At 33.7% G+C, this 25,257-nt stretch overlaps 4 protein-coding genes, 1 long non-coding RNA gene and 1 other non-coding gene across 8 annotated transcripts; 5 read left to right on the forward strand and 1 right to left on the reverse strand.

The window, feature by feature from the left end:
* Nucleotides 1-4,771: 4,771 nt before the first annotated feature.
* Nucleotides 4,772-8,388, forward strand: LOC133697276 (multicopper oxidase LPR2-like). The gene is made up of 3 exons (XM_062119744.1): nt 4,772-5,095; nt 5,883-7,340; nt 8,077-8,388. The coding sequence occupies exons 1-3, from the start codon at nt 4,886-4,888 to the stop codon at nt 8,128-8,130; spliced, it is 1,722 nt and encodes a 573-aa protein (XP_061975728.1). The 5' UTR covers nt 4,772-4,885; the 3' UTR covers nt 8,131-8,388.
* Nucleotides 8,389-10,211: 1,823 nt separating this feature from the next.
* Nucleotides 10,212-14,104, forward strand: LOC133696254 (uncharacterized). Of its 3 annotated transcripts, none has more exons than XM_062118386.1 (9): nt 10,212-10,491; nt 10,607-10,741; nt 10,890-11,006; nt 11,120-11,248; nt 11,651-11,827; nt 12,673-12,813; nt 13,294-13,479; nt 13,701-13,772; nt 13,863-14,104. In XM_062118386.1, exons 1-9 carry the CDS (start codon nt 10,378-10,380, stop codon nt 14,022-14,024), a joined length of 1,233 nt encoding a protein of 410 aa, XP_061974370.1. In that variant the 5' UTR covers nt 10,212-10,377; the 3' UTR covers nt 14,025-14,104. The 3 variants fall into 3 exon arrangements, with proteins under 3 accessions (XP_061974370.1, XP_061974372.1, XP_061974371.1); XM_062118388.1 differs by having other exon boundaries at nt 10,612-10,741; XM_062118387.1 differs by lacking the exon at nt 13,701-13,772.
* Nucleotides 14,105-14,236: 132 nt separating this feature from the next.
* LOC133696255 (uncharacterized) lies at nt 14,237-15,769 on the forward strand. The gene is made up of 2 exons (XM_062118389.1): nt 14,237-15,066; nt 15,508-15,769. Exons 1-2 carry the CDS (start codon nt 14,752-14,754, stop codon nt 15,523-15,525), a joined length of 333 nt encoding a protein of 110 aa, XP_061974373.1. The 5' UTR covers nt 14,237-14,751; the 3' UTR covers nt 15,526-15,769.
* Nucleotides 15,770-16,264: 495 nt separating this feature from the next.
* On the forward strand, nt 16,265-17,948 carry LOC133695904 (uncharacterized). Its single transcript, XR_009842573.1, has 3 exons — nt 16,265-16,819; nt 16,893-17,324; nt 17,445-17,948. It is a non-coding gene; the product is annotated as an uncharacterized LOC133695904 (long non-coding RNA).
* A 375-nt stretch (nt 17,949-18,323) lies between these two features.
* On the reverse strand, nt 18,324-18,397 carry TRNAN-GUU (transfer RNA asparagine (anticodon GUU)). Its single transcript has one exon. It is a non-coding gene; the product is annotated as a tRNA-Asn (tRNA).
* A 3,577-nt stretch (nt 18,398-21,974) lies between these two features.
* LOC133696513 (transcription repressor MYB4-like) lies at nt 21,975-23,608 on the forward strand. Its single transcript, XM_062118722.1, has 3 exons — nt 21,975-22,210; nt 22,372-22,501; nt 22,782-23,608. Exons 1-3 carry the CDS (start codon nt 22,081-22,083, stop codon nt 23,200-23,202), a joined length of 681 nt encoding a protein of 226 aa, XP_061974706.1. The 5' UTR covers nt 21,975-22,080; the 3' UTR covers nt 23,203-23,608.
* Nucleotides 23,609-25,257: the final 1,649 nt, after the last annotated feature.

Below are 25,257 nucleotides of genomic sequence, written 5' to 3' on the forward strand. Positions count from 1 at the left end.
TCTCTTTGTCACACTCATTTTCCGCTGTGTTTATACTTTACAGAGGAAAAAGGCCTCAATCATTGAACCATTCTCGAGTGAAAGAAGAAATGGTCCCATGATGAGATTTTTTTAACATGCTATGTGGCCTACATTCATTGATGCGTATAACGAGGGGGGGTGGGGGGTGATATCCACATAAATTTTTAATCTTACAGGAGAGAGGAGACCATAGCAAAAGTGGAAGGTGGGATATCCCAATTACCTCCTCCTCCTCCTCACTTATTTTTTTTATATATATTTTATTAAATCTTCAAAATTAAAAAGAAATAAAATAATCCCTTACACATGTGTGTGTTTTAAAGATTTTTATTTAATTTTCTTAAAATAGATAAGGGCGAACTCCAAATATATCACCAAATTATTGAAGTATTGTTAATTTTGTTTCGTTTTTACCATCAAATTATTTTGTTTTCAAACAAGGACTTATTTTAAAATACTTAACAAAAAATGTTAAATTCTCTATAAAAATGACTTTGTTTCTTTTTTTTTTTTAAAGTACAATTTAAATGAGAGTATTAACAAAAAGCTTTAAAAATCGATGGAGGTCCATCATTAAGAATTTGAAAAAGATTTAGCAATAAAACTGTCGATAAGAATTATTTGATGGTAGTATTAAAATATCTATATCTATATAATTTCAACTATATCTTTAAAGTTTATATAATAGATAACTTTGACCTTTGCAAAAAGATAACAAAGATAGCATAATGGTGATCGCGAAGAAACATGTACGAATGGTTTCTAGTTGAAAAACTGGTGGATGCTCCCCGCTCGAGCAGAAGGACCGAGAAATGAGCCGAACAGGGTATAAATTATATGGTCGTTAGTAGTTTTGGGTGTGCATTGTTGCTGTAACTGGTGATGTATTTGCAGTCTCTTTTTTTTTTTGAATAATATGACGTGATATTTTTTTTATAAAAAATCTAGACTTTCTTAGCAGCAATATTTGTTGTATAAAAAAATAATTTTAATTTTAAAGGTTGTTTGGGAGTACGGTAATAGTTGCGGTTTAAAATAGTTTTTTTCTTTAAAATAAATCAAAATATTTTTTTTTTATTTTTAAAAAATTATTTTTAACATAAACATATTAAAATAATTTTATTTTCCATAAACAAATAGTTGATAGAGTAAGATTTATTTGCTTGTATTACAAAATGACAAGTACTTGCAAATAAATTATTGTTTTGGTCATTAGTTACTAAAGAAAACTTCAAATATGAATGTTTTATGTGTTCCGAAAAAAAAAATAACTTTTTTTTTATTAAACAGACTCTCTTTTTGAGAAATTATTTAAACCAAGTTAATGCAATTAGAAAAACTATAAATGCAAAGGTTAGGTATGGAAAATAATATAAATAATTAAAGACAATTAATATCGATTTCTTTTTGTTTTTGTTAGTGCCCTAAAAAGGGGAAAAGCCAGCATCACTCTTTTTATTGGAGTGTCCGTTTAGCACTTTTTTTAAAAATTATTTTTTTGCCTGAAAAGTTATAAATTATTATTTTTTTAGGTGTTTCTTAATAATTTCAATATATTAATATTAAAAATTATATATATAAAAAATATTATTTTAATATATTTACCAATTAAAAAACACTATATTTCACATTAACAAACAATCATTGTATATCACATTAACAAACAATTACTAACTGAATATTAATGACTGTCCTTTTTTTTTCTTTGGTCACTGCACCACTGGATTTTGTTGATGAAACCTGACTTCCCCCACTGAATTTGCATAAAATGGCACTCATGATTGTGACAAATTAGGGGAGCAACCATAGAATCTAATCAAGCTTATTGTGTATTTATTCACTTCTAGTTATATTAATAGAAAATTGTTTGTGTACTCGAAACACCGTAGAAAAAAACTATCATGTCTGTCAATGGCGAACCTACGAGAATTTTTATCCAAGAAACATATTTGATATCCCTCTCTAGCAAAAAAATCAACGTTAACGAGGGGCCGGAAACAAAATTTAGTGGTGGAATGGAAATCGGAGAGTCTTAAGAGGGAGCAGAAAACAAGGGTAACCTCAGTTACACATACTCATTGACGGGGTCCTCGTTTTTAGAGGAGAGGATGGATGAGGATGGATATAGTTCATGATTGCCGCACTTGATATCATGGTAATTTTAAAAAAATAAATAGTTGGTATGTTGTTTAAAGAATTAATATATAGTATTATAATTACTAGAAGCTTTAACCAATCAATAAAGATTTTATGATATGAGATTGATCACGCAAAAAAAATAAAAATATTATCATTCCTTAAATGTTTTATATGTTGTAAGCTGCATCGCTAATTTTATCTTAAATTGCTAATAATTTATTATATTATGTTATTAATGATTTATCTATAATATTTCTAATTTTAATGTTATTGAATATTTAAATATAAATATCTTAAACTCTGGTGCTAGCAAGTGTTACATAAAGAACATGTATGATATTTTTTATTATGACATCAATAAATATTAGGGTGTCAAAATTATTTTTGATTTTGGTGTTTATATTCATAATTTTTAAGTTTAGTGAATGTTGAAGGTATTTCTAATTCTGACATTAATGAATATTAGTATTTCTGATTTTGATACTAGTGAAATAAATTTTATAAAATGTGTTAAACTATAAGAACTTAATTAATTAAAATTAGATGTAAAATTAAAAAAAAATTTAATGATTAATTGAGAATTTATTTCCATGAATGGAAAGGGAGGAAGTGTTGTTGGGTGCTCCTGTTTGCTGTGGACAACTTACTAGATGTAGCTATCGGCCTGGGGAAAAGCGAAAGGAACGCTGGAGGCTCACGGTTCAGTTGAGCAAGAAGCAGCTACTGGACACTGCTATTGCTGGTGCATGAGGGTGTTGTCACTCACGGTGGCACCACGAAGTTTTGAGAAGAAGGAGATGTTGGTTGATGATGAAAGAAGGTAGCGACAATGAGGAAAGAGATGATGAAGGTTGAGATGTTGTTTCTCTTTCACCGCTGGCGGCAGGGATGTTCACGAAGGGGGGTATACCATCACAAATGACCTTGGTGCGTTCCTATATTGCACTAGAGAGTTATTAAGCATTCTTACAACTACATTATCGAGGGTATGCATACAGAACTAGCTTCTTGGAAAGCTAAGAGCCTCTCGTTAGTGGGATAAAATACTTCATGTAAATCAATCCTTTCCATGATCCCCTTATATCCTATGCAATCGGCCCTGATTTCTAAATCCATATGTTATGAGATTGGGAAAGTGTGCCGTGGATTTTCATGGTGAGATAACGAGGGGAAAGGAAAAATGGTGCATCAATTTGAAGACCCTATGCCAACCAAAGCTGGAGGGTGGACTGTGACTTCGCAGTATATATGGTATGAACAAGGCTTCCATGATGGAGCTAGGATGGGGGATAGTTCATGATTGTATTAGTCTTTGGGCGAGAGTTTTAAGAGGCAAATATATCTGTTCCAAGGATCATATCCCTCAAGTACAGGCTAATTAAAGGCAAAAACTCCCCTTTATGGAAAGCTATTTGCAAGATTTGGCCCAAGTTATACAAGCTGGTCAATAGGGAATGGTAAGAATGTGAGGTTTTGGATGGATATCTAGTTAAATGGTTTTGGCTCTTTCGAAGAATTTGGTTTCGCAAGGCTGCCCGGGGAATTTATTAATGTGACTATAGCATACATGGTAACTAATAAAGAATGGAAATGGAAGGCTTTCTCATCTTCTTCCCATGCAAGAACATTATTTTGGCAGGAGCTAGAGGTCTTATAAGGGATAGCTTTAGGACATAGGTAAAGGGCTTTGCAATCAACACTGGAGTTTGCATTTCGGTCACAACGGATCAATTGTGGGCAATTATGACAAGGCTGGAAATGGCCTCGGCGTTAAGAATCAGGAAACTAGTGCTGGAATCGGATTTGATGAATATTGCATTAACACTCGTTACACAGGATACTAGTAGAGTGGACAATAATCATGCTTTGATCACCATAGCGAAATCTTTGTCGGCAAGAGACAGGGAGGTCAAGGTTCAACATGGCTGTCGTGAAGCAAATGCATCAACAAATTGGTTGGCTAACTTCAGTCTAACCAAAAATCCCTTGGAGTTCGTCTTTCAGTGGTAATGACAGGGAATTCTCTCCTTCCTCATCACCCATGTTTGTTTCCTTTTTTATTATGCATGTTACCCTTACAATGTCTTATTTATTTACTAGAAAGATTGGTAGGGTGTTAGTAAATCTAAAAATTAATAATGGTACGCATAAGTTAGTCCAAATATTCCAGGTTATATATATAAAATATCTTAGAGAGGAAACTTTGGATGCTAAAATAGTAAAATACCCTTCCATAAGTTTGTATTTTTTTATTGTACTATGACTTTCAGCTTACCCCAACTAATTTAATTCTCTCAGGGCATGGAGCCCCAATTTAAAAAAATAAAATAAAAATGTTAGCAATGGAAAGATATAAAACCGCAAATTAAAGAAATGGAAATCCTAGGTAAAATTAATGACAATTTTTTTTTCAAGGAAAGAAGTTAATTACCTCTTTAATACAAGTTAAGAAACCCGACAAAATACGATGTATAAAAAAATCCCAAGCATGCCCCGCACAGAACATGTCCTTGTTTAGATCTTACTTTTTCCAAGTCATCGTAGCCCACGAAATGCCAAAGAAAGAGCAACTCCTGTCTTTCTTACTTTCTATCACTATATATTCCCTTGGATAATTTTTCACTCAACATATTCACCAATCTCTCCCTCCCTCCTTCAAAAAGTCTCTCTCCTTATCTAGTAGCTAGGTGTTTATCACTTCCAGCCATTGTGTGTGCTGTTTAATATGGAGAGAATTCTGGTGTTTAACATCTTCTGTTTAGCCCTGCTTATAGTGCTTCCTACAATACGGGCCGAGGACAATCTTATTAGTCCATCTAAATTGGAGAAGTTCGTCGATGAACTTCCAGACATGCCCAAGATCCAGAGTTTTGAAGTAGTGAATGGTGTTTTCAAATCCAAGCCGCTGGAGATTGGCATGTTCAAGAAGCATTGGGTAAGATCACTATGCCTTTATTTCTTTGCCGTACGTGTTTAATTGATTATCTGGCATGTTTCGATATCATAATTACCTAACTGCAGGATTCCTAGTTTATATATATACACACACACACATGTATTTCTTTTCAATCCGATGTGTGGAACTCTTGTTCTTTTTGGTGAATTGAAGTTTTTAGTTAATTACATAGAGTCTCCTTTTGTTTATTATCATGCTTACTGCTTATGAGGGTTCTAAAAGCATTTTCTTGCCTCTGAGACAATCAAAATCCCCAGGAAAAAAAAATTATTTCGACGTGGATGGTTGGCGAACTATGTTAAAACCCTGATGAATAGAAGAGGAAATATATAAAAACATCCACTTCCCGGTCTGAAATCCAACGTCTTGGAGCCGCATTTAATATATATATATAGGACTACTGTTCTTTGTTTTGTTGGCTATCCTTTTTGCATCATAGGCTATCCTTTTCTGATGATTCTATGTATAAATTCATAAAAAATTCACAAAGTTGTTCGTTTTCCACCACGAAGTTTCGATGCGCCAAATACAGGCATCATACAATGATACTATTCGGAAATTTGGAAGAGTCACTAGGAGTTTTTTTTTTTTTTTTTTTCTGGAAAAAGAACCGAATTCGATGCTTATTAGAATGCTCCTAGTTTGCACCGTCCCCAGTGTCTGCTAGAACTGTCGCCTTATCTGAAAAGGCCTTCTCTCATACTTTATTTTTCTAAAAAAGCAAAAACCCATTGCATGCTGTATTCTTGACTATCTTTGGTCGCAGAAATTCCACAGAGACCTCCCCCCCACACCAGTGTATGCTTATGGTACATCCAAGCGCAATGCAACTATCCCTGGTCCAACCATCGAGGCCATTCATGGAATCGATGCCTTCGTCACGTGGCAAAATCATCTCCCTTCAAACCATATACTTCCGTGGGACCCAACTATACCAACCGCTATACCTAGAACCAAGAAGGGCATTCCTACAGTGGTGCACCTCCACGGTAGCATTGGTGAGCCTGAGAGTGATGGACATGCGCACTCATGGTTCACCCGTAGATTTAAAGAGGTAGGACCCACTTGGACCAAGAAGGAATATCACTACCCCAACTTGCAACATCCAGGAAACTTATGGTACCATGATCATGCCATGGGTTTAACTAGAGTCAACTTATTAGCTGGCTTGATTGGGGCCTACATTATCCGTGATCGTGATGTTGAGACCCCACTTAGACTGCCGTGTGATGATGAATTCGATCGGACGTTGATGGTGTTCGATCGTAGCTTTCTCACTAATGGTTCGATATACATGAGTTCCACAGGAAATAATCCCTCTATACACCCTCAGTGGCAGCCAGAGTATTTTGGTGATGTAATTATCGTCAACGGCAAAGCATGGCCTCGTCTGACCGTACGACGTCGTAAATACAGATTTCGTATCATCAATGCCAGCAATGCAAGATTCTTCAGGTTTTTTTTCAGCAACGGTCTGAAATTCATCCATGTGGCAGCTGATTCAGCATACCTTGAGAAGCCAGTGATAACCAATGAAACCCTCTTGGCTCCATCTGAAATCGCTGACGTGATGGTTGACTTTTCAAAGTCAAAGTCAGACAGTGCAATTCTAGGCAATGATGCAGTGTATCCCTACCCATCCGGGGACGCAGTGAATGAAGCCAATGGCAAGGTCATGAAGTTTATCATCAAGAAGGAGCCAGAGCTTGACACTTGGAGAGTACCCAAAACCTTGGTAAAATACCCTCATGCTGATATATCCAGTGCATCAAAGACACGGTACATTGCCATGTACGAGTACACGAGCGACATTGATGAGCCAACCCATCTTTACGTCAACGGAAAACCGTTTGATGAACCAGTTACCGAGACCCCAAGAGTGGGGACCAGTGAGATATGGAACGTGATCAATCTGACGGAGGATAATCACCCGTTGCATATTCATTTGGGATTGTTTAAGGTGATTGATCAAACCAAGTTGGTCAAGGAGGAGGAGTTTAAGGCGTGCATGTTGAAATTGAACGATGCCATCAAGTGCAAAATACATCAGCATGCACGTGGAGATAAGATAGAGGTGCCGGCCCATGAGAAGGGATGGAAGAATGTGTACAAGATGACACCCGGATTTGTGACAAAGATTCTTGTCAGATTTGCTTTTATACACTCAAATGAATCCTATCCGTTTGATGCAACTGCTCAGCCTGGTTACGTCTACCATTGCCACGTAAGTAATATTTCTCCTGAACAAATCTTGTGATTTTGCAGCTTAGCTTATCTAAATTTTGACAATTTATTAGATATTAGGAGAGCTGCGTTCCCCTCACTTCTATAAAGTAATTCATACATCTCAATTTTTCTTTTATGGGTGAAAAGAGAGCATAAGAAATTGAATTATACCGAATAATCCCCTGTGATTGCCCGTACTCTATTGCTCTACAGCTAATGACCTCACTCTATTCTTCTTGGTGGGTGGTTGGCAAACCAACAAGAAGCTAAATTGTCGAATTGTGATCGTCGCCGCTCCACTGTAATCTAGTCTTTGTTTTTATTGCCCGTTTCATGAGAAAGTAATTCATCTCTCTACTCAAGAAAACATATTGCAGTCTAAGTGGTTGATTAGCTTCCTTGTGAGTTCTGTAAAGTAATTGTCTGAGCCACTTAGTACTCGTCTATAGAATCCAGGATCTGTCTATAACAAAACAAAATGCAGGAACGTGTTGCACATTCCAATGTGAACTTTCTTGTCCACTGGTATCCCGAGGTTTTTGAGTTGTCTCCATCATGCTTGTTTCTAGCTTTACAGAGGCCGGCCATGGTTCTTTTGTTACACACACACACACACTTTGCTTTCAAAAATGGTTCTTTTGTTCTATTAAAATTTAACTTGTACATTGAACTGATGTTTTTTCATAGCTACTTCTTTTGTAGTGAGAATGAACATGGCCTTTCTATTTATGCAGATCTTGGATCATGAAGACAATGTGATGATGCGACCATTGAAGCTGATAAGTTGATCAGGAGGCGAGCTGAGAACTTCAAAATGTCACTACCTAATCCGGTGATTGTTTCATTAGAGTAGGTGTCATCGAGTATTAAAAATATATTTGGGCTTGACCGAATTCCTTCTGGGATTTCTACCAACGATGTCAATGCTCTTGTATATATGAAATTTGAGGTGCTCGGTACATAATGTTTAATTAATAAAATAAAAATCTCAGAATCAAATAAGAATTATCCCTTAAATGAAAAAAAGAGACACTTTTCACTTTCTATTACTTTTTTTTCCCCTTAGACTTTCTACTTACAGATCCTTGTATGAATCTAGATGGTCAGTGGAGAGATTATGATGCGTGGTAAAAAGAGATGCAAATCAATACTTTGGCTATGAAAATAGGTTTTTATAAGAAACACTTAGTTTTTCATGCTCTTGCTACAGTAAAGCCTTGTTTGTAGCAGCTAAATAATATTCTTACCCCTCCGGTCGATTGATGATTGACTAATAAAATTATCCGTGAGGTTAACAAATAAAACCCTGAACTAGCAACTGCCTATGAAGTATGGAAGGAGATTAAATTTGAATTTCAAGCGATAGTTACGTTGTAAATCGTTCATCATAAGAAGAATTAAGCTATTTAATGAAGATGGACTCATCCTTTTCACAGAGGTAAATCTTTGCATGGTTGAGGCCCTATCATTTAGATTTATTACACATAATAAATCAATTATAAACTCTAATATAACTAGATATGTTATTCATAGAAAAACTTGAGATTTCTATTAATCCCAGGCAAGATTGTTCATGATGATAGGATCCTTTTCTATCATATAAGAAGAATTGTTGCATAAAATATATTTCTAGGTAATTAATTGCTTTATAGATCCTATATCGACCTATGCGAAGAAGAAATCATGCAACGAAATGGATTTTTATTTGTAGAAATGATACTTCAAACCTGGAACGAGTATGAAGACATTAATTACACTTCTTTTATCTTTTGAGTCATTTTGCCATATCAATTGTTGAGGACCTTTGATTTCTATCCAAACTCGATGAAAAAAATGAAATAACTTATCAGAGATTTGTCGGGAATGTTTCTGAATAATAATCATAATAATAATAAAAACGTTTGACTTGAATGATCCTATATTAAAGGATTTTTTTGAGAATATTAATAAACCTTCAAATCTATTTAGTGGTCCGGTTTGAGTGAATAAAAACCAAAGGAGGTTTATAGACAAGGTAGAGGCATTGAAATAAGAATTTAATTTCTCTCTTTTCAAATATCCTCTATTGTTTTCTTTATCCAAATATTTTTCTCTTTCAGTTTATTTTTCAAAGAAAAAAAAAGGGTCTAACCTTGTCAAACAAAAATTAAATATAACTCTAATAGTTGTAGGTTATTCATTGTGCAAGACTCCACTGTTCATCTTGTTACGGTTGAGTTGTGCAAATTATTATTTTTTTAATTTGATCTTCAAACTTTTTTTTCCTAACAATTTAGTTCTAATTATAGACCATTTGCTTTTTGATTTTTTTTTTATGAAAAGGTGAGATTGAAACAAGATCAAAATAAAAAGGTTTATAATTTATGTTTCTATTTTTATTATCGTTTACTTGAATAAAAAATATTTTAATGAATAAATTTAGCAAATACAATCGGATAAATATCATGTATTTTAAGATTGAATATCTTCATCCATACTTGTCTCTTGATTTCTCAAGTTATTTTTTATATATTGTTAATGACTTTTTATTTATTTATTTATTTACATACATAACTTTTGATTTATTTAATTACATAAATACATAAAAATTTTGATTTGAACTTACATTTTTTAAATTACAAAAATACATTGAAAAACATGCATATATAATTTTTTTATAAAAAATAAATATACTTAACCAATAGTGGAACAGGAGTGATACAACTAGTAAGAGCGTATATGTGCTCAATAGTTTTTATTTTTAAATATAATTGAGTAGAGAAACCGAATAATAAAATTCTGGCAGTCCAATAGAAAATGAAAGAGGCCCAATGGGCTCATTAGCTTTTTGTATAATTGAGCATAGAAACCACCAAGCAGTGCAGGGCCTGCAGGCAGAGAGGGAAAGATCAGCAAAAATAAGAGCAAAATTGTAAAAACCTTGGGAGAGAGGGAAAATCCCAAACGAGTCACTGAACTGCAGCAATCAACAATAACAGGACAGCAGCTACCTTAGCCAAAAAAAGAAGAAAAAAAAAAAAGGGGGAAAGGAAAAAATGGCTACGGCAAAGCTCCATAACAGCCGTCCATTCATTCCATTAACGACCAAATCACGACCGTCCACTCGGCTGAGAATTTCATGTTTTGCTCCTCCCTACTGCTCGAACAAGGTCGGTTTCGTTATCTATATATATATATATATATATATATATATATATATATATATATATAAATTTTAAATGTTAGCAATTTATCTTGGTTAATGGGGGGACGGGGTGGACACAGTTCAGGAGGGAGTACACTAGCGTGATGATAGTACCAACTGGAGTAGGAGCCAGCATAGGTGGATTCGCCGGCGATGCTTTGCCTGTTGCTCGTGCTTTATCCACCGTCGTGGATTGCCTTATCACGCATCCTAATGTACGTTTTCTTTTTCTTTAGTATTTACTCTGCAAATACAATTTGATGGTACAAATAATTTGAGTACGAGAGATTAGTCTATGGTTGCGCGTTTTCTCGTTTTGGTAGGAAGTGGTTAAAGCTCTTTTAAATTGAATGTAAATCACAGGTGCTTAATGCTGCAATGCTGTACTGGCCGATGCCTAATGTTCTATATGTTGAAGGTTATGCTCTTGACCGGTTTGCAGAAGGTTTGTGGGCCCTTCAGCCTGTTCACCAAAATAAGGTGCCTTTGTTCATCTCTCATTTATTTTTTCCCTCGTCTGTTTCTGCCGTCTGTCAAATTATTTAGTTGCTGATTAGCATTTTTCCATGGTTTGAGCTTGTGGTACCAAGTAGGTGGGATTGGTTCTTGATGGTGGAATAGAGGAAGAGCTTCGAATCCATCATTTGCAGGTGGCTGATGCCACCAGGGCTTCTCTTGGATTGCCTGTTTTGGAGTATATTGTCACTGACACCCCACTAGAAGTATCATTCCTTACAACTCAACAGACAATTCTTCTTGTTATTGATGACACATAGATCAATTTCTGCACTATGCTAAATAATACTAAATGTTCTTTTCATTCACAGTTAATTGCGCCATTTGTTGGATGTACCGTAAACTATTGAGCTGTCTATTATATAAATCTAGGGTAGTTAACTGCTTATGGTTAATAATTTTTCTACATTATGAATCTGTCTTTGCTCTTAGTTAAGAAGGGAAACTTCAAAATGGATATGTCTCTAGTGATGGCAGTTTTGCCAATCAAGTCAGTTTGTTTGCTGTTAACTACTGGTCTTTGAAATTATGTTTGGGATTTGCTTAGTGAAGAGAAAAGAAAAATTATTTTATTTTTACCAATATGATTCATGGTTTTTCTTTAACAGGTGGAAAAGTGGGTTGATTCAAAGACAGGGCAATCAACTGGGAGAATTAAGCATCCTGGTGCGCTACTCAGAGCTGTGAAGACTTTAATTAACCGATCTCAGGTGAATGCTGTTGCAGTGGTGGGACGCTTTCCAGATGATGATGTTGAAGATGTTGATGATTATCGACAGGGGGTGGTACGTGAATTATGCTGTTCTACAACCGTACAATGTCAAAGTAATATTTGCATGAACAGATTAAATTCCAAGATAGAATTTTTGTGGAAAGACCTTTCACTGTGTTGTGCCCCCTCTGTTTTTGAACATGCATATTAAATTATATTTTTTTATTTTCCAGAATTATAGAACTTGCTGGATATCTTGAAAATCCTGTGAAATATTTCAATGGTGAAGTGGTGTTTAAAATTTAAATATTTTTGGAATAAGAAAGGATGCTTTTTGTACTACTTCCTTCCTCATATTACTATGTAAATTTTTAATCCTGATACGGGTGTTGTTAATTTGAAAGTTGTTACTTAAGTTAGAAAATTAGTATGATGCATGTTTCCTGGTTCATTTAGCCTGGATTTGGGTTTGGAGCATGGAGAAAAGCAAAGTAAAATAATGGGAAAAAAAGAGAGCTAAATTTAGAATCCTGTTACGAATCCAGACTCATTTCTCAGATACTTTTCCAGTACCCAAACGATCCTCTATCCTACAATTTGGACTTAAAGTGCAAGCCAGCCATTTACAAGCATATATCGTACTATTCTGTTTCTCCTCTACCCAGTGAGATGAAAAGCTTGGTCTGTGGCTCTTATTTTCTTTCACAGAACTTAACAAGTTATAGAGTGTAATGTTTTTATGTGGCTTCTGTTCTTTTGAGCATTGCTCGGTCACCAAATTGCTTTTATGTATAGTTCTGTTAAAATAGTAAACATGATATGTTGGCTGTTTTCCATTACTGGTTCTGACTGAAGCAATAAGGTGTAGTTGTTCTTGAATTTTTCTTGTCATTCCATCTTAGTTTCTTCACTTTGCAGGGAATAGATTTGTTGGCAGGAGTGGAAGCAGTTATAAGCCACTTGGTGGTTAAGGAATTCCAGATTCCTTGTGCACATGCTCCTGCAATGCTACCGCTTCTCTTGACTGAAGATCTTTGCCCCAAATCAGCTGCTGAGGAGGTTTGTGAAGTTAAAGACAAGAAATAACATATTGGCATTTGAAATATAGGAGTGAACCTCAGTGCAAGCAAGTGTACACTATAGTGTGTTTAACCATTAAGTTACAACTTCTCTGTTGCCTCGTAAATTGACTGACATAACTAACGTGCTATCTTCTTTTTCTTGATTCTTGATCATAGCCAGTGTGCTATTTGGATAGGATTGGAGATAATTATAAGGATCAATAGCCTCATTCAACCATGCAAACATCCTCACTGATATTTCCACAATAACATACGTGCCCTTATTGGCAAAGTATACATAGAAATCAATGCGCATAACTACCGTATATTACATTGTTCCAAATTGGATAAGAAATAACTTAATTTTTACCTGTAGTCTTGTCAATTTATATGCCATATGTAACCTTTTGCAGGCTGATGGTTTAGCATTTCTCTTTCTATTATCTATATTCATTTATATTTAAATCTTGTTCAACAGATAGGATATACATTCTTGCCCTGCGTACTAACTGGTCTGAGTAAAGCACCGCAATATTTGGTGAAGGATTCCCAATCCCTAGAGAAGGGTTGCCTATTAGCCAGCGACGTTGACAGTGTTGTTCTTCCTATCAATGCTTGTGCAGGAGATGGTGCTCTTGCTTTTGCAAGAAGCAAAATAAACAAGGTAGAGATTAGAATTTGTTTCTTACATGTTCCTTAGATTAAAAAAAAAAAAAACAGGGAAAGAAAAATGACTGGTTTACTGAACTCTTTAGACTTTAGAGGCAAATTTCAATAATAGCGTTCCAGCTCCTTCCAACTTGCTCTACCTGCTATCCCTTCAACTCTGACAATTTGTGTTTGGTATTTGGATCCCTGTGACTGAATCACTGCTCTTCCTTTCAGCCACTCATAATTACTGTGGAAGAAAATGAAACAGTTCTCGATGATACGCCAGATAAACTTGGGATTGAAACGGTATGGTTAATGATCATTATGACTGCAAATATACCCCTAGGAAACTATGATTATTTCAGAACTTACAATGCAATGCAATCTGTTGTGCAGGTCAAGGTCGCAAATTATTGGGAAGCGATTGGTGTTATTGCAGCTCACAAGGCAGGAATAAATCCACATTCTCTCCGAAGAAACAGAATTGGTAACATTAAACGTACTTTTGCAATTCCAGCTAATGGATTTGCAGTTTCAAGTGCCACTCAAACGACTTGATTGGAGAAGTCTGGACATTAGTTTTCTTTTTCTACTAATATTTTTCATCTAATTATTTAAAAATATCATCCTTTTATTCATCGCACTATAGGTTCGAGTCAGATGCGTGGTCTTTGGGTTTGAATATAGGGAAACACAGGATTTGCTACTCTATTTTCAAAAGCGAATTTCATCAACTAGCTTTTTGACCATGCTCTACCGGGGTTAGATATTTTTCCCAATAAAAAAATTGAACATACATGTTTTTTCAACACTTTTTTTTTACAGGAAAAAGTATTAAGTGTAAATTAAAAAATTCATGTATATATCTAATTAATTAAATTGAGAACCATTTGTGTTACTAATAAAAAAAGTTGTTAAAGAATAAGGATGAGGATGCAAAGTTGTTAAAAGAAAACGGATGATTAGTTTTTCCCTGTTTTTCAGCTATAGTCAGTTATGCATTCTTTTCTTTTATAGCAACTTAGTTAACCATGCTGCTGGTGTGGGAATAATTTCCTTTTGCATGGGAAAGGCTGGCTCATCAGCCTTGATACGTGTATATATATTCCTTCTGTTTCTTCATTGAAAAGTAGAAAAGAGACAATCAGAATAATAAAACTGCATTGGAAAGTTAGCAGCCAAAACGTCTTTGTTCTCTGTTCCTTTCTTTTTCTTTTTGGTTTTCAGCCTCTGCAACCCTCAGCATTTCTTTCATGGTATCAGAGCTTCGGTCATTTAACTAAAAATGGAAAAAGATGCTGAAAATCAACAACCACCACCATTTACTGCAAAATCAACCTCACGTTTCCATAACCTCTCTGACCCAAACAATCCATACCGACTTGATCATGGTGACACATCAATTCTTGGTTTGGTGACTGATCTCTTAACCACAGAAAACTATGTTACTTGGGCAAGAGCCATGAAGAGGGCCCTTAGAGCCAAGAACAAACTTGGTTTTGTTGATGGCAGTATCACAAAACCTTCAGATCCCAACGATCCTCTTCTAGAAGCATGGGAAAGATGCAACGACATGATTGTTTCATGGATTCACAACTCTGTAAGTTCTTCAGTAAAGTCTTCTTTCATCCTTGTTGATAATTCCTATATTCAAACCCAAAGACCAAAAAATTATTCTAGTTATCTTTCTTTTTTTTTTTCCTCAAATCAGGAATTAAAAAATAACAAAAATAAATTTTTATATTAAAATTAAATTGCAAAAATATAAAAGGACTGAATATGTATAATTTGCAAATTAATTTTGATTATTTATCTTTTAATTTTATTCTTAGTCAATACCAGTAAATTCATGAGAATATAAACAGTGTTTACGTGGACAGTGATTTACCCACAATAATTTCTAGTTAAAAGGTTCAATACCTTTATTCTTAACGTGGAAGAGGAAAATAGAGAACTCTAGGTTGTAATTCAACATGGGTTGGTTAGATGGTGATTTTTAAACCCTTATTGTCAACTCATGTGTGCTGGTGTGGCATGATAGGATTGGCTTGACGGTTAATCCTCGGAAGATAGCAACATCAGAGATTGGTAGGTAATACAGATATATAATCACCTGTTTAGGGTGGTGGGATTTTCTTCCGGTTACCAGTATTGTCATAAAATACGAAGGAACAGAAAACATCAAGTCCTTGGATCCGATTGTTAGTATAATTAATTTCTTTGATGGACCACTAACATGTTTCCTCCCGGATGATGGATATTTTTATAAGAGAAAGCTTGCTCGATGCTATTCATTTTGATTATTGAAGTCTCTGGTTCATACACTGTTTACTGCTGCTTATTTTCTTCTGGGAATTTTAAAAAAATATTCCGTGGTGGCACAAGATTCATTTTTTTCCATCTAGCATTGCGTCAAAAAGACTATTTCAAGCTCATCTTTCTTTGATTGAATTGACTGAGCTGGTCTCTGAGCTGTGAAAAAAGATCTGGTGATTCAATCCTAGGAATTGGATTTGGATTGTTTCTGCTCAGTGGGTAGAAATTGATAATTTTTCACCTTCTTTTTCCGCTCCTTTTCAGTTGCATAAATGAGAATTAAAAATAGTGATGTTGAGATCAATGAGTGGATCATATAAGAAAAGAAATCATTTTTAGGGATATCCAATGAGCACTGATCACTTCTAAAGTATTAAAGTTAGTCTTGTATAATTTTTGTGATTTGACTTAAATAGTTTCTTAACTTTTAACTTAATAAAAAATTATAAATATATAACTCTTGACTTCAATTAAAAAAATATATATATATACAAAATCGAGTCAAAGTCCTGCTTCAATTAAAAAATCAAACTTTTAAGCTTTTTGTGGAACCAATTCTTCGATCGAATTTTTTAGAGTTGATTTCAATTTCGTTATAAAGTCTGTGTTTGGAACAAGTTTCGAAAATAATTTCTTATTTAGTAAAATCAGGGGCAAAGTGGTTTCTTTTTCAAAAGAGATAAGAGAGTGGCCGTTGGTGCTGGGGTCTAGCTGCGACGATTTGTGACAGTGAAGGATGTAAAAGTTTTCAAATCATTAAATTCTAACAGTGGTTTCTTTGATAAATGTACTTGTTTTTGTTACAAGTTATTTAAGAAGAAACAATTTTTAAACTACAACCCAAACTTTAAAATCAATTTTCATAAATCATGCAAAATATTGGAATAAGCTCACGTCTTCAGGTGCACCGACAAACAAAGCATGCAGGGAGTAGATTTCTTCTTAGCTAAAAACTACACACATCAAGAACTGCTGCTGGCGATTTTAACTGGCAACTCGCCAGCGTAAAAGTGGAATAAGCTGTCTTGTTATAAATGGTAAGAAAACATGTTGATGTTTTGTTAGTTTCAGGCCTGTGCTTCAACTAATCAAGTTAGTTTTGGCCTGCAGCTGGAGCGCTGTCGTCAAATTGAACAACCAGTTCGTATACAGTAATTTCCTGGAGTGACAAGAAAACAAAGGGAAGGTTTCTTCTTGCTATACCAACTGAAAAAAAGAAGAAAAAGAATTCAATTACTGAACAACGAGTATGGACAAAAATCACTCTACGCTCTGATGGTAAGCATCGTCAATGTTAATCCACCGAGTGTACCAACATGGATCATAAGTCCAGGTCCCCTTTCGTTCCCGATACTGATCAGATCATCAAGAAGACTGCTTTCTATCGTTGATCTCACTTCAAATCCAATGAAGCCTAAGATAAATTTATGTTACTATAACCACATATGAAGAGAAAAGGACAGTTCAAATGGAGGGGGGGGGGAAAGAGGGCAACCTCGAATAAATTCTCCAACTCTTATACGCAGGGAATAGAGATTCTCAGTTAAGTCTCCAAACAATTTTTTTTTCTTGATTGATTCCTAAAGTCCTAGACATTTCACAATTTTTCCCCTTATCTGTACATGTCAATGAATTTCTTCCAAATTTTACATTCATCAACAGGGAAGAAAAAAAACAGAAGAAAGAAGAAAACGACAGCCAACATCTATCTTCGACCACCTTAACCCACTTAGCAAGGGACAAGCTTTCGTGAAACTGGTTTTTTACAGTTCCAATGGCGGGATAGGTAGGGAGTTAGGCTGTTCGGTGGTAGCAGAGGGACCATGTAACCTAACAGTAGGTGGCAGGTATCGAAGATTCATGATAAACGTTCTGCTCTTGTGTCCGTATAGCTTACCTAATGGTCCAAATAGCACTTTCACAGGGTCTAGTCACTGCTGACACTGGAAATCTTAAGTTTTCTTTTTTTGTTTAAACAAAAAAGATAACAGAGACTGCATCTTTACTTGTATGGAAATCTTGGGTTTTCTTTTTTTGTTTAAACAAAAAAGATAACAGAGACTGCATCTTTACTTGTATGATTCTGTGTTTATAATTTGATTTAGAAAATGCATGTGTGACCATTGCATCTTCATGAAGTGTAATGCCATAGCCTATATGTGAGCATGAACCCTTGTTTTTTCCTTCTAAATAGCATTCCTACTCATTTTTCTTTACTGACAACATATTGAGCACTCCTCGTACAAAATAATTAATATTGCAATAATAGTTATATGGGTTTTATGATAAACTCTAATACATGAAATGGAACAATATTTTTTATTGGATGAAATAAAATAATCAATAAAACACCGACAATAAAAATACTAAAATGATATTTTTTAAAAATCTGTTATTTTATTTTTTTTAAAAAAACATATAACAGATAAAAAAAAATGAGTTTAACTTAACTTACATTCAGGTAGATGAATGATATTGATAGACTGACCGGCTTTTTTAAAAAATAAAAGAAAAAAAGAAAGAGGGAGCGGCTAAAATAATCGCTAGAAGGAGGGCTTGAACCTCCGACCTTGTGGTTAACAGCCACACGCTCTAGCCAACTGAGCTATTCCAGCTTCTTGCACAAGCTTTTTGATGTTTTATATTTATATTTTATATCAATAAACACGACCTGCCAAATTCCAACATGGTCACATTGGAGAAGTCGTCGTGGTAGCGGTGCGGATTTAAAGTATTTTTTATTTGAAAATATATTAAAATAATTTATTTATTTTTTAAAATTATTTTTAATATTAATACATCAAAATAATTTAAAAACTTAAAAAATTATTTTAAATAAAAAAAACATAGTTTAGATCGCGTCACCAAATATATCTGAAATGCTGCTGGATGTAGTAGTAGTAGAGGGCAGAAACCCCAGGAAATAAACTATCCTGTATGGTTTGCAAAATATAAAGTTTTTAGTAATTAAATTATGAATAAAAGATTCCAATGGTCCTCTATATAGAACTAATCAATAGTCCTCTCTCTTTTTCGAAAATTGGATTTGACCAAAACAACCGTACGACTACCTTTCTAGCTAGCAATATAGTTACAAGTTTTTCTATAATGAAATCAGCCCAAATGCCCAACATGTTTTTCGTTTTTTCTCTTATGAAATATATATATATATATATATATATATATATATATATATATATATATATATATATATATATTTCATAACGACAATTTCAGACATGCGACTTTGGATTGGGTTATTTTACTGTTCCATAACATACATCTGTACTTTTCGTGGAATCACTACCCTACAAGTTGCAGTGATGTTTTGGATAAAAAAAAAAATGAAGGGCTGGAAAATAAAACGAAAATTCATTGAGAAAACAATGGAATTAATAACAAAAACCAAATTGATTTTATTGCTTGCACTAATTGTCCTTTGATAAAAGTTAAGAAAATAATATGTTATCAAATTATAATATTAAATTTAGGTTAAGATCTATTACAATACTCAAATGGAATTACCATAATATAATCAATCAATTAATTAATTCCCGACTAGTTTCTTGTTATAGCAGTTTAAAAACTTTATACCTTCCAACATAAAACAATTAATTAATTCCCTAACACACACATTCATATCACATAAATGTAACAGTGAATGCTCGAACTTACTCCTTAGATATTAAATAGAAGAAGAAGAACATATTTGAGAAAAAATCAAAGAGAGAAATCATATATATATAGCTAATTAAACACCAAATTAAAAGGAATCATTTGCTAGGGAACTCGTTGTAATATTAATGAACAGTAGTTGCGGTGGTGCACATGACGTCCTTCCCTTCCACTTCGAAGTGTTGATGTCAGTGTCACAGCATTGACGACAAAAACAGCCCCGTTCTTCTGGCGACATAAAATAGTGTGGTTTACCATTTTCTGTTTTGCTTTCAAAAGAAATATTAACATTGGATATAGAAACCCTAGCTAGTCAGAGTGAGTTTGTTTCCTTTCGCCTTTCCCCCCATCTCTTTCATAGATGGTCACTCAAAATTTTAGTATCTCCAATCGTTAGAACAGAGCATTACACACAGACTATCACACACATATATATATATACGTACGTGGCCTTTTTTTCTAATCCAAAAAATTCAAAAAAAGAAAAGAAAAAACTTCATCAATACTGAAACGCCAAATGATGAAGTACTCCTTCCCTCCCTCCCTCTCTCTCTCTCTCTCACACACACACACACTTATATTTGTTGAGATAAATGTATATTTTGAAAGCAACACCAAGCAATTTTAGTGGTCACACTGCCACATACAGGGAAGGAACCGGAGTCGGTGGAAGTTGGAGAGACGAGAGAGCGCCAAGCTATCCAGAAGAACTGTTTCCTTAAAGAAATATTAAATGAAATTGTCACATACTCCTCTATCTACTGATTTTAATTGGAAACTATCAGTCAACGTAAGAACATGTGATGGTGCCAACTTCCCTTGTTCTCGTACTTATTTTTCTTGACGGAATCCCAGTCTCTCTATCTCTTGTCATATCTACCACCTACGAAAAATTAAACTAATTGATTGTCCCAAGAATTTATTATATAATTAACTTCACTAGCCACTCATCTTATTTGAAATCTCAAGAATCTAAGTTATCCTCTCTTTTTTTCAGGTAAAAAAAAGAAGGTAAATTGGGATTTAGAAAGAAGTTTTTTATTCGGATTAATTTTGTATTTTTTTAACTCATTTAAAAATATTTTAAGGTTGACAATTGATTTATTAAAATTCTTAGAGTATTTATTAGGTGTTTCAGATGAAAATATTATGAAAATGAGTTTTTAAATTAAAAAAAATCTGTGACTTGACTTTCTAATAACCTTTGCTAGCACAGCACTATGTATGCTTTATCATTATTTTTTCCTTAATAAAAGGTCACTCCGCCCTTAAAAATAAAAACAAATAGTTAAGAAAACCAGGGGCACAAGCCACGCCTTCTTTCTATTGAGCTGGATACTCGGACCAATCTTTTAGGCTTAGACACCCAGCCTCTTCCTATGTTTCTTATTTTATTTTATTTTGATTGAAATGAACTATAAATAAAATATTTCTTAAATATTTAATTTTGGCATACTTCTTAAATAATATTAAAGTTTTCTATGGAATGTTAACATTTTTTTTTTCCAATTACTACTACATACCTAATATGCAAAAAAAAAAAAAAACAATTGTTCATGAAGATTCAATGAAAACAAAATTCTTGTTTTTGTTATTTTTTTAATAGATTTTTAACATGATTTTATAACATTAATAATTTTTGAGTCATGAATATACTCCTTAGGTAATCGGGTTGACCGGGTTCTATCCCAAACATTTTTGTTTCTATATTTTTTTTCTAAAATAATGTTAAATTGATGTTATTTTTAATTTTTTAAAAAACAATTCATATTGATTTTCAACATCATTGATTAAGTCATGAATATACTCGTTAGGTCAAATGGGTGTCACCCAACTTGTTTTACCTTCAAACTCAACCCAAGTTGAAAATTAGATTAACAAGTCATCATGGTAACTTGCTTTCATTACCACAGCTAGTTTCTAACTGAGTAAAATCGATAGATTCTATTTGGTGGTTTTGGAACTTTCATCAATTGAGTTCAATCGTGCAATTTGCTTCTTTGTGCTTCTTTGTTAATTTATGATGACTCAAGTTCATCTATAAGCTTTTAGTTAACAATAAGTTTTTTATCCATCTCATTCATTTGAATTAAGGATTTCGTTTTTGCTAGAAATATCATTTTACATTTGTTTGTGTTTTATTTAATATGGATAAAATATTTATTTTTCATTAAAAAATATCATTTTTTTCAAAACAAACAAACCAAAATTTAGAGACAAATTTTGAAATTTTAATTTTATAATCCTGAAATGCTGGAAAAAATGAGTGCCATGAAATGTGAATACTGTCTACTGAACACGAAGGATGGGGACATATACTGAACGGCCACTGACTTACCTAACACAAAGAAATAAAAAATAAAGAAATAATTTTTATTTTTTTGAAACTTCTGAGGATGTACCTTCTCCTTCAAGGGAGAGCCATACAACCTGCACGCACACGCATGGCCAAACAACCGGTCCAAGTCAACCTTTTTTCTCTTGCAAAAATGGAAGCAACCATCCTAATAAATACCACCACTTGATCTTATTTCTAACTTATCGGATTCTTGGGTATCTGCTCTCCCATTCTTTTCCAGTTGAGGAATTTCTTTTTTGTTCTTAGAAACTTTGGATTAAGATAATGAGGAAGCCGTGTTGTGATAAACAAGATACCAACAAAGGAGCTTGGTCTAAGGAAGAAGACCAGAAACTCATAGATTATATTCGAAAACACGGCGAAGGTTGTTGGCGTTCTCTTCCTCAGGCTGCAGGTTTCTCCTTCTCCTAGCTGCTACTTGTTTTCGAACTAATTAAGTTCATTACTCTATTCCCTTTTGTTTTCAAAATAAAAATAAAAAATGGTTTGAATACTTTAATTCAATTTATTGGAAACCTATAAAAAATATTTGTTTCCATATTGTTGATTGATCAGGCCTCCTTCGTTGTGGCAAAAGTTGTAGGCTAAGATGGATAAACTATCTTAGGCCAGACCTTAAAAGAGGCAACTTTGGTGAAGATGAAGAAGATCTCATCATCAAGCTTCATGCGCTCCTGGGAAACAGGTGAAATATATTAACACTCCACAATTTAATTTTTCGTTGCCTTCAGTTTCCATTCCTACTGCTGCAATTAAAGAAGAGACTATTTTCCACATAATAAAATAAAATAAAATTGCACCATGCATGACATGTATTTTAGAAAGATTTAATTTCGCTACTGTCTAGGCATAAATTTCTATTCTAATAATTCTACGAAGAAAAATCAGTATTGTTCTTAATATTGCACAACTGTACATCACATTTGTTTTTTTTATTAAGATTCTAACGGTAAAATTGTTTTCAGGTGGTCATTAATAGCTGGAAGATTGCCTGGACGAACAGACAATGAAGTAAAGAACTATTGGAATTCTCATTTAAGGAGAAAGCTTATAAACATGGGGATTGATCCAAATAATCATCGCTTGAACCAGAATCTCCTTCGTTCACGTAACCCGCCAAATCCTGCTAATGCAACATCATCTGGATTGAAAATTCAGGCCAAACAACAGCCGACAAAGCCCCGCGTTGACAGTGAGCAAACATCGGATGCCGGAAGTTGCTTAGAGGATGATCAATGTGCCTTGCCTGACCTAAACCTCGACCTCACAATGAGCATTCCTTCTTCTTCAATTGCCCATGTTGAAGGGAATCAAAAGGATAACGAGTCTAATTTTTTGAGGCCACAAAAGATTGCCCCTTCTTCCAACCTTCTTCTCTCCCAGTAGCAAACAATTCCTTTCTAATTCTGGACACCCTGAAGAATGTGTTTAGTAGGGACTGATGGGTGAATTAAGCCTCATTTGTAAATCTTGACTTGGAAACAATGAAATGAATTCCCTTTGGAAACATCACGAGAAAAGAAGCAAGGCAACCTGACGGATCAGGAGATGCTATGGTTTCAGGTCACTATTAATTATATATGAGTAGTGATCCGTTGCTTGGTGTTACCTGAAGTGCGATCTCGATCAAGCATTGTTCATTCACATTGGGCATGGATTAATTAATTCATGAAGGGAATAATTAATTTTCTGTCGCCATGTTAAAATAGCTGAGTTGGACATGTATGTTGTATCGATTACATTTAGAATAGCAGAAAACATGATTAATATTTGAAATTTTGATTCTTCTTCATATTTTTGGATTTTGTTCTATCGAGTATGATATCATGTTTTACTCTCTTTCCTTGATAAATCTAATCCCAAACCTTAGAGTATATGCGTGCTTGCGCTTGCGTGGCTATAGATCATAAAAAAAAAATGTTAATAAGCACAGTATTGCTTGAAATTGAGAATGAAATGCAACAATAACAAATATGTGAATCCTGGCATAAAGATATACATCTATGTATCTATCTCAACAAAAATAAGATCGAGCAAGAGCCATGCAATCGCTCTAAATAGAGTAGATCCTGAAAAAAATGCTAGAAACTAATCTATCGCCTGGGGATCATATTGAACATGCACGCATATTTTTACCTTCATTAATAATATTGTTCCTGACATTGCCTGTCAAGGTTAATTCCAATTAGCCATAGGCAGTGCTCATAAATCTAATAATCTGAGTATTAAAAGATATTAGAAATAATTAAGAAAAATCTAGATGTGGAATTCATGTATGCGTTATTTATTAGGAGTTCATGAATTAATGTATGCAGTTCATGCATACAATTAGGAGAGGTTCATGTTTATCAGTACATGAATTTTCTAATAGTTGTTGTCTCTGCAGAGCAACTTCGAGTGTGTTTGTGTTTTAGGATATTTTTGTGATTGTGATTTTAAAATAAAAAATTTTAAAAATTATGGTTAATTATAGTTATTAGATTTAAATACGTATTTGGTAAAAAATATAATAGAAATTTATATTTAACAAAAAACATGTATAAAATATTTTGGTGCAAGTGTGGTTGTGGTTGCTTTTCAAAATAATTTTTTACTTGAAAATGCATCAAAATAATATTTTTTTTATTTTTTTAAAATTATTTTTGATATCAGTGCATCAAAATAATCTGAAAATACAAAAAATATATCAATTTGAAGTAAAAAAAATCAAAATTTTCAAAATTATTTTTGAAACACAAAAACAAACAAAATTTTACAAAATTCAATTAAAAAAATATAAAAATTACGTTTCAAACTTAATCTTTTTATAAGTTTCACAGTATAAAACATAATTTGATTTATTATCAAATATTTTACTGTATTTGTTTCACACAAATATAAAGCTGTAAAAAACGAATACAGTACTGTACCTTCTGTAAAAATATGTTTGTCAGTAGCGTTGAGATCGATCAGAAACTTGCTGAGACACATACAGATTTAATAAAAAAATAAATATATTTTCCCCCCATATGCAGACTTTTTCGTCATCTGCTGCGCTGTTTATAACTTAAGATCTTCTATATAAGAAGATAAAAAAAATTTCTAAGTTACCAATATTAATTAGATTCATGAAACGTCCATTAGATATAACTTTGTCTTGGATTTGATGATTCGATCTGGCAAATTTCATCAAAGATATGGTACGTAGGACGGTGGCTTCTGTCTGTGAGTCTATTTTGTAATTTATTCTGATTTTCAATATTAAATTAACTGAATTTTTATTTTCATTAAGAATCTCTTAATTCCCTCTTAGTTATAGAAGAATAAAGACGATGTTTTAATATATTGAGCCTTAAGGCATTTAGAAACACAGGCCTTGATCAGACTATGGGTTCAGCCACCCTATCTATTTAATTATCCTTTGTCTCCTACGCCGAATCGATTGGATGAAGAATTTCTGGT

Source organism: Populus nigra, chromosome 6 (assembly GCF_951802175.1).
Source record: "Populus nigra chromosome 6, ddPopNigr1.1, whole genome shotgun sequence".
Taxonomy (NCBI): domain Eukaryota; kingdom Viridiplantae; phylum Streptophyta; class Magnoliopsida; order Malpighiales; family Salicaceae; genus Populus; species Populus nigra.